The 13,486-nt window shown below is 34.1% G+C and overlaps 1 protein-coding gene across 3 annotated transcripts in view; it reads right to left on the reverse strand.

Annotated features, from left to right (window-relative positions):
- Positions 1-13,486, reverse strand: part of LOC126378329 (uncharacterized) — a 231,319-nt gene that overhangs the window by 100,977 nt on the left and 116,856 nt on the right. For all 3 annotated transcript variants that reach the window (XR_007568071.1, XM_050026565.1, XM_050026580.1), the window contains exon 2: positions 3,961-4,108. Coding sequence is in view for 2 of the 3 variants with exons in the window: in XM_050026565.1 (XP_049882522.1) it covers positions 3,961-4,108 (148 nt within the window). In the remaining variant the exon portion in view is untranslated. The remainder of the gene's footprint in view (positions 1-3,960; positions 4,109-13,486) is intronic.

Raw genomic sequence — 13,486 nt, forward strand, 5'->3', positions numbered from 1 at the left:
GTTACTAAAGTCGTGACTAGTTTTTTAAACAAAGGTAGGTAAATAAATATAAACACGGTTTTAGTGTTCTCGTCCTGTCTAAAATAGGTAATCACGATTTTAATACAAATAAAATAAAAACTTTTATGTGTGTATAATAAAATTGATTAGTCTTAAGGACTATTGAAGGTGCTTCTATGCTGTTCTGGGAGCATATAAAAAACATAGAACACGTTCAGCTGCTTCTCTTCCCGGGCATGTCGTAAAAACCGACAGAGGGATTATGTCCTCTAACATGATGGACTAATGTTATGGGCGATAGGCTGATCCCTTATCACCATAAGGTTCATCATATCCATCTTTGGACTTCGTATCAACAGTGGCTGCAAGTTGTCTTTGATTACTTGTGGCTCTGCCCACCCCATTAGGGATTACGGGCGTGAGTTTATGTATGTATGTATGTACTATTGAAGGTCGAAATAAAATAACCAGCAAGTTATTATTAAAGTTTGAAGCTCAAGAAACGCGAAGTAGGTTACACAAAATATGATAGATGTAGGATTTTTCGCAATACGTTACTATGAATCTCCATATAAAAATGTTTCTTTAAATCATTTCACTTGTATTTAAAAAAAATGATAGAGACTAACACTAATCACGAAACAAAATTTCTCACTATTCAAAGTAATTTGACCGCTCATTTAAACAGAATGTTGACCCTTAAAATTGATTATGGTGATATTTCAACTTTTGTTCAATGACCTCTTGACAGAGGAAAGATTTGTCAAATGATTTGCAACATGTCATGCTTCTGGTCAAAACATGCTTATGAATGATGAAAGACTGAAGATAAATTACGAGTTTTGTTAATAGTTAAGTAGACACACAATATGTAGGTACATACACAAATAAATACATACATAAAGTCACCTGTATCTCTATTTGGTAAGTATAAAACATACTAACAGAATACAACCTATAACCACTCCTGATATTCGTCTTGAGATGGACGTAATGAAATGCTTGCCAACCAAGAAATTGAATAATATTGATAGAGAAAACATATCACGCGTATTTCTCCTTTGGGGAGGAAGAAACCACAAAATTCCACTTCGATCCTGTCGCACCACTTTTGCTTCCGCACTCTAATCAAAAAACTTCATATACATACTCGCCGGTTGCGAGTACTCTTGACTAAAGAAAACATGTCTCTTCTGAATATTGAGATTAAGCCAAGTCGGAAGCATTACGCTTTAAGAAGTCACTTAACCTCTTAACATTTGCTCGACGCTGACATTGCATAGTCAATAAGGCCAAACAGCAATAGACCAGATGTTTGGAGTTTCCCGGACGATTTGCGATTCCGTAACGAAACCATTGTTATTGATCGGTCACGATCGCGATCAATGGGTCAAAATGATCATAGCTGACCGTAGTCAAACCAGCAACAGGCAACTTAACTGATGACCAGTCACGAAAAATAACATAAGTCGTTTAAAGTTCGCTTTGCGGATTTGGCGGATCAAGTAGTCATTATGGTAAACGATAAATGAGTAAATCTGACAGACTCAATGCAAAAATCAGCTGGATAAATGCTTTGAAATGTTTGGATGGAGAAACCGTGTTTCTGTGCAAGAAAAAAAGGAACAATAAACTCCGATAGGTTATCAACAATATGTAATCAACACTCGTTTCCATGTAATAGAGATTTTTTAATATAACTTTGCAATTGACGCCAATGCTTCGACTTCGACATATTACCCACAAACCACTTAAGTGAAGTCACAAATAATTGCATGTTTTATAATGTTAGCGTACAACTGCAATGTAAACGTTTCGTCGACACACGTAATACAACGGAACTACTTACTCGATAACATCGTGTGTCAAAGGATGACCATTGTTGATTTGTTCCAGCGATTAAGGCTAACGGCATGGGACTAGTTAGTCTTAGATAAATTCGTATGGGATGAACATGTCACGAACGACATTCGAAAAGGAGAAAAATAGGAACAAAGTTTATATAAACGAGACTTAATGACATTTATTATATTTAGTAACATGCTACTAACTGCTAAAAACTTAGGCAGAGTCGTGAAGAGCTATCAAGCAAAAACAAAATGATCAATATTCATCAAGCAGTTTTTATCAAAACCAATATCAAAGATTTTGACGTGCTTGCAAATAATGTACTTGATAAGACGGCCATGATTGCTTATAAGAAATGGTATTCAAAATCCATAACAAATCATGTAACCATAACCACTAATTCCAGAGATAAATCTACAAAGTTTCACTTTCACTGTCAACCACAAATGGGTGCCTATCTAAAGCTGCAGATTCTTTCACAATAAAAAAAGACTCTAAATTGTAGCTTTGGTGACGTCTGAAGAAGTGAGAGTGGAAACCATTGTAACACTTTGCGAATGTGGTTCTAGGACTGCTGCTGACAGATTGAGATCTGACGCTGACGATGACTAATCACATATAAATACTAGTGAAGGTAAACTAGCTATGGATAATCAAACTGGCGATGTTATCGATGAAACGGCAGCTAAAAGTAACGTTGTAATCGCCACCGACTTTGTACACAGTACACCATGTTCTCACGTCCTTAATAACCGTAAGCAGTCGGAAACGGTTACAAAAACGTAACCACAGACAAAGGAAAGGAAACGTAATACGCGGAACATGGGAGACAGTGTTTGGTAACGCAAATTGAGTTAGGAGCGGATGGATGCGTGTTAATTTAAATGTTAAACTATCTATTCATTCGTACTTAATTCAGAAGAGTAGGTAACTTCCAGTAGCTGATGATGTAACTGCTAACTAATTGAATCTGTATTTGGGCAAAATTTATCATACGGCACCATTATAGAGATCAGATGACTTTGAAGTTCCAATTGCGTATATTTTAGATGCTAGAAAGTTGCAGGAAACAGAACAGAAATTGGTGATTTCGGCAGACTGCAATAAATGTAATCATTATCAGAAACTGCACCGACAAAACCAATACTACAAAATTTACGATGTCAAAACGCTTTCTCACTTTAACGCCCAATAATTTAGAAAAGTGCACATTTGCCGTCAGATTTCTCTTTGTCAGTTGACATAATGGTCTTAACGGTTTTCACTATGATCCATCATTTATGTTCTATTACACTAACACTGTGAATTGAACCATGGTCGTTACTTACATCGCGTCAATAAACTCGTGATTGATAGGTAGAAAGCTCAGTGCTCTATCGTTTATAATTTGATTACTTCGCTGTTGATTTATGGTCATTAATCTTTGTTCCTTTATGTTAAAAATTCTCACTCCTTTTGTATCAAGCTATTGGGTGTTTCATTCATGTCTTGGGAGTTTTAGTACATTCCCATTTTGTTACACTAATAATTCTAGTTTCATAATCATAAATCTTAACTTTACATGTATCTTAATAACGCAAGGCTATAAACCTAGAAAGTACAGTACGTATCTGCGCATCTAGTGTCTGAATGGCGTTCGCTATCACAAATGTCTCCATTTAGAAATTTCTAACAACCTCGTTGCCGTCTGGATACATAATTTCACGATGATATTTGTGACAAGAACACGGCCAAGATATGTGTTAACGTAACAATATGTGTTACATATAGGAAAAGAGAACGCCTTTTATAACAGCTAACGAAATTATTAATAAACATAATTTCACCTTATAGTAAGTAATAACTGATGATAAAATAAAATAAATGAATGAATAAAATAAACGAAATAAGAAATGTGTTTGATTTTGATTTTCTTAAGCATCTTTTTGTAAATACTCAACACACAATAATATCATTCTTTAGAAAGGGATATTCTGTGTCATGGTATTAACTTTATTGAATACTCAACTCATGATTATGATAGGTACAACTGAAACAGTTTTATACCTTCTGGTTTCTTCTATACATATAAACGTTTATTTATCTTCTACAACTTTTCATCATCTGACTTACCTTATAAAGCTTATCCTTCTGGTACCACACATCTTCCTCCTCCTCCATCTGTGTGGCAAAGGCTTGTGTGAGGTCGTCGCGCGACCGCGACAGTATACGTCTTCTAGACACCATCTCGCCTCCTGTCGCCGCCTCAAACGGCCCTAGGCTGAAACAAAGAAAATATCATTAATTTTTTATTCATATTTACTTATTGAAAATGTTAGGATTCGGCGTATTTTTTGAACCACTTGAAAGATATGTATGTGCAGAAAACTAACAATTCAATGAATTCAAATCAACTAAGATATTTTTGTGCGATTGGCATAACTGCTTCCAAACTGCAATATAACGTGGTTTTAATACGATAATTTTGCAGTTTTGATGCAATTATGCTCATGGGAATCTGCATCATAGCTGCCATTTTGCAGCTGGCTTGTGGTTCAAAAACTCCAATCAACATTATCAGCTAACTTTAATGCTCGTATAATACTATCTAAGCTCTCTAGTTGTTATAAACCGTGTTTAGCCTTGACTTGCTTTTACCTTGCTCACACGTGCTATGACACCTTGATATGTTCATGAATATTTGATTCTGTGCTTCGATTGACATTATTCACAGCTACAAGTTCAACTAATTGACTATGATGTAAAAAACAAATTTAAACTGCTAAAAACATATTTAGAAACAGTTCTAATATATTTTTACTTTACTTATACGCATTGATTCAAAATAATCTTAAGAGTCCTTTTAAATAAACATTATTATAAAACAAGGTCCTAATAATGTACCCTAAGGCAGACAAAACGTACAAAGGCACGTTATATAAAACGAACTACTAAACCTTTAGACCAGTAATAAAACATTACAATCATCGATTACGCAAATCTCAAATAATAACTTCAAACAATTCACCGACAGTTATAAGCTCATTCAAATTTACTATGACAGCCTCGAGATAATCTTTCAGTAGGCGTGCAGACGCCAAATTCTGCTCCCTATCAGTATCAACAATCAACATTGATCCAATTGTCAAACTTTCTACACCAGATTAAGGTATACACGTAACGATTATGAAACCTAGACAATAGGAGGTGAAAGCCAAAGGCATTATTGCCATTCGGATGTAGCTTGTGTTAGCTAAGCTCTTCATCAGTCCTCTATTCTCTTATAATGATAGTCTATCTGTCAAAATAGATGCTTTTGAACTTGTAACGTGAGAAATTAACACTTATAGGCTGATTTATGTCTTTATTTGCGCCTCGAGTTTTAGTTCTATGATTATTGTGTTTTGTAATATTTAATCCCGGATATAGTTGCGAGCGTTTTGAAGTAATTAATTTCTGCGTTTAATGTGTGCTTACATTACTGTTATGAGCGTGTACGTATATATTTGGATGCCCTGGGCAACGCAAGTTTCATATTCACATTTAAAGCTACGGAATAATAAATTGGTTTTCAGTCAAATTATGGTTTTAACAACATACATACAGTTCAGATGTTCTATTAAACAACATTTTTGACTCCCGGCTTTATACTGGGATCTTCCTCTCATGCTTGCTTTTCAATATGAACACCATCACCGATTTCATTTCCGATTTTGTTTAGAAAAAAGGAAGTACCTACCAAGTTTCTACTGACCTACCACACCTACAATGTACAAGTCAACTACTTTATTACTGCTTACAATAGCCGCTTCTACAATGCAACAACCAAATACCACATCTTAGTTTTCAAACTCTAAAGAATCTTCTTTAATCACCTTGTTTCATACTAAAGCCTCAAGTCAGTCTCCGTTTAGTTCATTGTTTCCTACATTAGCCGTGTCAGTGTGGGTAGCGTCTTCAACAATCGCACTTCCTTCCTTCCAACAATCGTGGCATTGGGATCGACATTGGCGGCCGCCAACCGTGTCTAACTATCGCCTCTGACGGTTCCTCCCATTCATACCACCCACAGTCTCAAGAGTCTTACTTATTTTAAATATTTTATTGTATACAACTAATGTTTTTGTAGAAACATTATAACATAAGCTCACAATTACCTTTCCGAATGGAGAAATCAGAAGTACATTCATATGGGGTAGGAACATTACTAGAATTTATTGTACTTGGTGATATGATTTCTTGCTTAAAATGATTATTGTAGGTCCTGGTTTGTTAATTTGTTACTGTAGGATTCATCGTATTTATTTAATACACTTCAGTATCACTATTGGATGGAGGATGTAGGTTAGTTCCTGTTGTCTTTGCCTTCACTATCCCGATAGGAAGTACTTACTTGCATGAATCTAAATATATACGAGTCCTAATTATATGCTCATTATTTTCTCTTTCCATTATATGGTCTTAAGGCCCAAAGTCCTTTTAAAATCCAAATCCCATTGTTTATCTATTGTGTCTGGAAATCCGGGCCTTACGAGGTTAAGCATTTGCTAATACATAAATATAAATCATTCTTGAAAATAATTATAAAGCACGCAAGGTACTGGCTAGAATTTGTTTATTTCAATGGTACCGTACTTGCATGGTTCTAAAAGTATTTACGAATATGCAAATTTACAAATCCAAAACTATTCTTTCTACGTTATTATCAACCATACAGCAACTAGTTGAAGGTCAATTTTAGATATTTCTTTGATTCTACGTTATTTCGCAAAGTGTTATAATATTAGCTATAAGTATAAGTTATAGTTTGGTTAAGACATTACAGGCAGATCACCTAAGAAAGTAAGACGATCCGTGCTTCAGAAGGCACATTAAGCTGTTGGTCCCAGTTACTACTACTGATGTAAGTATGAAGTCGATACATGTCAGGTGCCTTTGGCGGCTGAATAGTAACCCTGACACCAAGGTTGACGAAGTTGGTAATCGACCTAACAACCCACACGATAGAAGAAGAAGAGAAGAAGTATATGTATCAGTCGAACTTATTTATTGAGCAAATCACTTAGCATGTAATAACCTTTCCATCTCTATCAACATAAAACACGCAAGCCATCAGTTACCTCACCATAAATAACACCAATTTCACGGATCATTCTCTTATCTCACCTTCGTATCTCGAATAATCTCAATGGAATCTCAGGTTTGTTTTGTGGCCATTGAATAGATCTATGGCACGCGCCATTTACGAACTATAGATAGGTCAATTTGTTTGTGATTTAATAATGTATTATATCATTATTGTAAAATAGAGGTATATTTATTTATTTAATATTTTATTGTACACAGAACAGGATATAAAACAATTAGACTAACATAAGACTGACAAACGTTTCAACTTATTTCTAGTAGAAAGATCTAGATCTCGGGATATAATATCTTATCGTAATAAATTTATATTGTACGTTAAATAATGATAAGTATTAAACAAACAATCTGATTGAAATTGTTTTTCTTCTTTAACTTTCCATCGCACTAGTAAAGGTTGATATCTTTATTTATCTTCTACTACATTGGAGTAAATTCGTGACAGCCCTGTGTATAAAACGCGTGAATTATATCGTCGCTGACAACTCTAACTGACGTACCTATCCGAAATTTTCGGCGAAACTGATTTGCACTTTTTCCATTGTCAATAATTTTGCTATAGCAAAAAATTGCAGATACGTCAGTTTGCAAAATCAGCCACGTTATAGTAGTGTCACAGATGTAAATCCCGACTCAGATTATAAACCATGGAATTCGACTTTGAATTTAAATTCATAGATAAATTCATGTTTGATTTGTAGGATTCCTATTACGTGGTAATTAAATTCATAGATAATAGGTGGCGAGAAGCGGGTGTACATACTATACACATCTGCCTACCCCTTTTGGGTTACAGACTTGATGCTATGTAATGTTATTATTACCTTTATAGAAGGTAGGGGTACTTGTAAAGATAATACCAAAATAACATTTAAATAATAAAATTGGTAATTTAAAAGGAAAAATCATTAAAATATGACTCACTTTAATGTCAAGGGATTATTTAATTTAAAGTCAAAGTTTAATATTAATTATACAGGTAAAAGTAGAAATCTTTGTATATTATACGACTGTAGTGTATAATTACTTTGTATAATTCCTTCGTACGTGCATATTGACGTTATAATGGCATTTCGTATTATTGGAAAGTGGAAAGCTGTATTCAGGTACGTTAGACAACTAAAGCTAAACATAGAGGTATGCAAAATGCATAAAATTGCATAGAAGGAACACACATAAGATAAGATAGGATATATTATACAAAATATATAAAAATAGCAGCTTAAGTTATTACGAACATCAATAAAATAAAGACAATCGTTATAGGTAAATAGTAATTATCAATAACAATTATATTACAAAAATGACAATAATAATTATATTACATAATAAATAAAAAAGAAAATGTTAATTTCAGAATTTCATAATAGTGATTACATAATTCCATAGCTTATCATTCATCATTCCATACTTACATAAAAATAATCAAAATAATATACGATAGTTTTTTTTAGTTCATACAAAAGACATCAACGAGTGTCTTCTTGAATTTATTAAAATTAACAAATAAAACATTATCCAGTTTAATCGTAATAAACTAAATCCTATTGGTATGTTTATATCATAAATAATTGATATCACGTGGTTTCCAGGATTTATTTCCAGTTAATATCATCACGCTGCGCTCGCCCCATATTACATGGGGCTTAGACATAGATATCGAGTAGTGGGTCTATACACCTTTGGGAGTACAGGGGTGCTATTCAAATTCAAATTCAAAAATATCTTTATTCAGTAGGGAACATAGTTACACTTTCAATCGTCATTTTTTACATAACGAACGTCTCATTCGCCTAAAACTACTGCAGCTTCTCACAACCTGTATAGCCGGGGAAAAGAAGCCGCAAGAAAAACCTCGGCACAGGGCCCTAGAAGTTCTTTAAAAAAATAATCATAAATTATTGGTATACAATTGAGTAATTCAGCTGCTTAATATCAGATCTCAGACAGTTAATCCCATGCATTCATATCTTTTAAATAATCACTAACTTTATAATAACCTTTTTTGTAAAGTTTTTGTTTAACTACTGTCTTAAAAATGTTATATTATATAACATATTTTTTAATTTAATAACTAATGTTATATTATGCAGATTTTGTTTACTAACTAAATTCTATTCGCACTCGAATTTCTAAGTAGGATAATTTTTTTATCTTAAAAATCTGAAACGCTACTATATACCTACTTTCATGGCTTACTAGGTCAATATTTTCACAGTCCGTTTACTGCAGGAATTTATATTATTTTATCTTTTATTACCGTTTTGTTACACAATATTTCAAAGCAGATCTCTTTAATCGATAAAAGAACGATTCAATTCCGATAAAATACTCGAATTTCATCGAGTTTCACCAGTACAATGCAGGTTATGAATAACGAGTGATAGATAATATCGATCGATTTTAATAAAATCGATTTCATAATATTCTGATTTGCGTCTTTATTCGCTTATAGACTTATCTACATAGAATCGAAAGAGAATTGTTAGAATAATTTGAAAAACGAAAACTATTATTTTTTTGACGTGACTTATATTATTACATTCACAACTTGATTTATGGAGCACTGTGAGACCTTATCTGGTCAATATCTATTGCACAAAAATAGTGCATGTGCTTTAAGGTATCTATGGATACCATGAACTACATTCAGATCTTTGTACTTTGACTTTCATAACACATACAACATTATCTAAACGGCCTCCGTGGTCTAGTGGTTTGAGCATTGGGCTCACGAGCCGGAGGTCCCGGTTTCAAATCCCGGTGGGGACACATGACGAAAAACAGTTTGTAATCCCTAGTTTGGTTATAGGACATTATAGGCTGGTCACCTGATTGTCCGAAAGAAAGATGATACGTGCTTCAGAAGGCATGTTTTACCGTTGGTCTCGGTTACTACTTACTGATGTAAGTTAGTAGTCGTTACATGAGCCATGTTAGGGGCCTTTGGCGGCTCAATAGTAACCCTGACACCAGGGTTGATGGGATTGGTAATCAACCTCACAGCCCATACGATAAAAGAAGATCTAGGGATAAACAATAATATAAGCTCTCGACTATATCCCAATCGGGGTAGTCAGAGGTACATCCATCGCTAGGTGAACTAAGTACCAAATCCCACCGATCTATCTGTTATAACAAAAATAACAACAGTTTAATCATTTGAACGCGTTTATATATCTATACAACATTATGCCAGCTGGAAGTAATTTTGTTAGAGACAAGCGGATCTCTGTAAATAAATAAACATTAAACACAAAATGATCTAACTTAGAATCTCAACTATTCCTATCATGCAAAAAAACTTCGTCAAAACAGTAGATATGTCTTCTTACCACATACAACACTATAGAACCTTATATCACAAACCCCTACTTAAAGTTACATAGTAACTAGAGCGTAACGTGTACTATAATAACAGTTGGGTATGTCTGTCCGTCACGGTATGGAGCCTGCGCACACGCCGCGTACGTCACAGGACCCGTTCGGCACACTGACCCATATCAGAGGTTAACGGCTGCGTTAGAGCGGGCCGTTGATGGTTGTCGATAAAATCGATAACGATAAAAACTTATTATACGTTAGATAATTAAAATAGGTGTAAAAATATATATACAAGTAATTGCTCTACCAGAATATTGCATTGTGGGTATTAGATTCAATTATTGAAATGCGAATATAAAAATAAGTTCATTATAATCAGTTGGTTATTATTAGAACACTTTTAGATTTTTGTATCGTATTTCTTCGTTTTGAGTTTCTAGTTGTTAATGCGATAAATAATTACATTGAAGTATCTACAACATTTATTATCATCTTCATGTATTTGAGCCATATCAGGAGCCTTTGGCTGCTCAAAAGTAATCCTGGCACAGGGTCGATATCATCGGATATTGACCTCACAACCTACACAAGAGAAAAAGATATCATCTCCGACAGTCCGCTTAAATTACAAGTATTTTTATTTGTCTTTACGAAAGCGGTATACAAGGCGAAGGTTATTTGGTCGTACATTGACCAAATTGGAGTTGTCCTAAAAAAGGTTTAGAACGATCTATTCTGAACCGACACGCACTTATGAAACGTTTGGTGATTGTGGAAGAAGTACGTCAGGATCGAAGCAGATCAAAGAAAAAAAAGGAATTCCAAAGATTATTCCTCCGGCATAAATAAAAATGTATGTATGTTTGGAAAATATTTTCCTATCGACTAGGGTCCACCTCTAGTCGCAGTCATTACGCTAGCGGAGCCCGTTTACTTTTATTTTCCTTTTGCCCGCGCTTCCACTCCGGCGCAATTACTGCCAGTTATAGAACAGGATAGCACGCGTTACGTAATAGTATGTTGACGCCATCTTGTTTTTTATTCTTTGGTCGTTTATTAAGCTGCGCTTAGCGGTGCTTTGATTTATGTAGGGAAAAATACTAGTACGTTAAAATGAAGAATGTTGTGTATTGAATGATTTTATTTAGTGGGATATCGTATCGTATTATAAGGGATCACCAGGTAGACTATGATAGATAAAGATGCTAATGTTGATTAATATTAAGTAAAAAAATATATGTGAAATAAACATATAAAGACCGGTTATGGCAGAGAGAAAAATACAAAGCAGTTTTTTTTTTGTAAAACAATTAATTTAATAGGATTTCATTAGTAAAAATGTCCAAATTCTTCTTTGACAATATCAAGTTACAAAACAAATTGGTAACTACAGTCGAAAGATGAAGCAAATAAAAACCGTTACACAGACTATTGCAGAGAATGTTTCTCAAATATTTGTCACTCTACTTTCCAAGTCAAATTACTACGTGACTTCTATACTAATTACACACTCATTATGTTCTTTACCGAACTGAAAAATACTTAAAGGTGCTGCAAATTTCAAACTTGTCTCGACAAGTACCAATGTCATAGGTAATAAGGTTTTATTTGTCTGTTTTAGGTTGAGTTTTTACTTTGTAAGGTATTTATTCTTTGGGATAGAGTCGTCTTTTTCAAAATTTGTTACGTTCCATTTTCGATAGAAGTGTTTTTGTTTGACGAAACGACATTTTCGCAATGTGTTCGAGTCGTCTTCGACAATAATGAGCGTTTATTTTCGACTTTAAGCAATGACCAATATCTTAGGTTCACGGTCGTTTCGAAGCAAAATGTCATATCGTCATCTTCAAACTATTAAGTTATCATAAATTATTATGTCTCTTGTATCTTGTAAGTGGTGTCATAATTATATGCTTCATTTGATTTAAAGGTGAATTGGACCTGTGAAGTTGTTTTTTTACTACTTTATTTGTCTTTGAAATTTTGGCTTGTGAAATGTGAATTATTATTTATAGTGTCATGATCTTTATTAATTATTCTATTTATGAAACATGTGCGCCTTTTAGAAGATACTATTAAGCAATAACACGGCATAGTTTGTAAATGATGAAACTGTTATTAACGTCACGAACCTACACCAATTCAGGACGGAATTCTACTAGCTTACGTTCCTGACACACTGCTTTCGTGTCTTCCATTCTCATCAAAATCTTCAAGCACGTTTGCTGGTTTAGAGTGGGTACTCTTGGTCTGGTTTTTCTCTAAATCAACCAGAATTTAGGCTTCTAGCAATACGCCACGGCACTCAACAAATTACTTATCACTACACTTCACAATTAAACACAACATTTTATAAAGCGACAGACACTATAAACCCCTAAAAATAGACCACTGTATAAGCTTTTAGTGGTCTATACAAATAGACAAACAAAAATATTAGAAAACGTCCGATTATGAAGTCAGTTTTCTAAATTATGTTAATTACTAGATACCTGTTAGACCACAGTGGTTCGATATCGAAGACACAATTGTCCGCCCACGCCGACCCACTGCCTACTGCTAAACTAAATAAGATAATACAATACCAGAACTGACAGTCTTCTGAAGTGAGCTCGATTTCTAGTGAAAGAAAGAAAGAAAGAAAAAGTGTACTCTTTTCGTTGATAAAGTAAATATACAGATAAAGTTATTGCTATTTAAAAACGTACGTATTCTTTTGCTATTCAAAATATTTTTTTTGCATGTCAATTCAAGAAACGTCGTGGCCAACCGAGAATCAGAAGGCATGACGAGTTGGATGCATATTTGTAATCTTGGAAAGATAGAGACGAGAGACCTTTGCTCTGTGATGGAATAGTGTAGCTAGTAAAAATTAAAATAGTATTTTTTTTAACTATTTACATTAGACAACCCATTAATGGAAACGGTAAGGCATTTCCGTAGGGTCCTTTCATTCATAGATTTCATACTTACAAAAAAATGTTAGTAAGACATTATGTCGAGTACTTTTTTATTCTTTAACATAATCGTTTACAGATAAATGTTTTATAAAAATAAAGAAGATTATGTTTAAGGATTGCGATTGTTGAAGTAAAGCAACTTTCGCAGGGGCCGGTCATAGGATGGGTGACCACAAAAAAAAAAGTTTTCATCTCGAGCTCCTTCGTGCTTCGGAAGGCACGTTAAGCCG

Source organism: Pectinophora gossypiella, chromosome 2, assembly GCF_024362695.1.
Source record: "Pectinophora gossypiella chromosome 2, ilPecGoss1.1, whole genome shotgun sequence".
Lineage (NCBI taxonomy): Eukaryota > Metazoa > Arthropoda > Insecta > Lepidoptera > Gelechiidae > Pectinophora > Pectinophora gossypiella.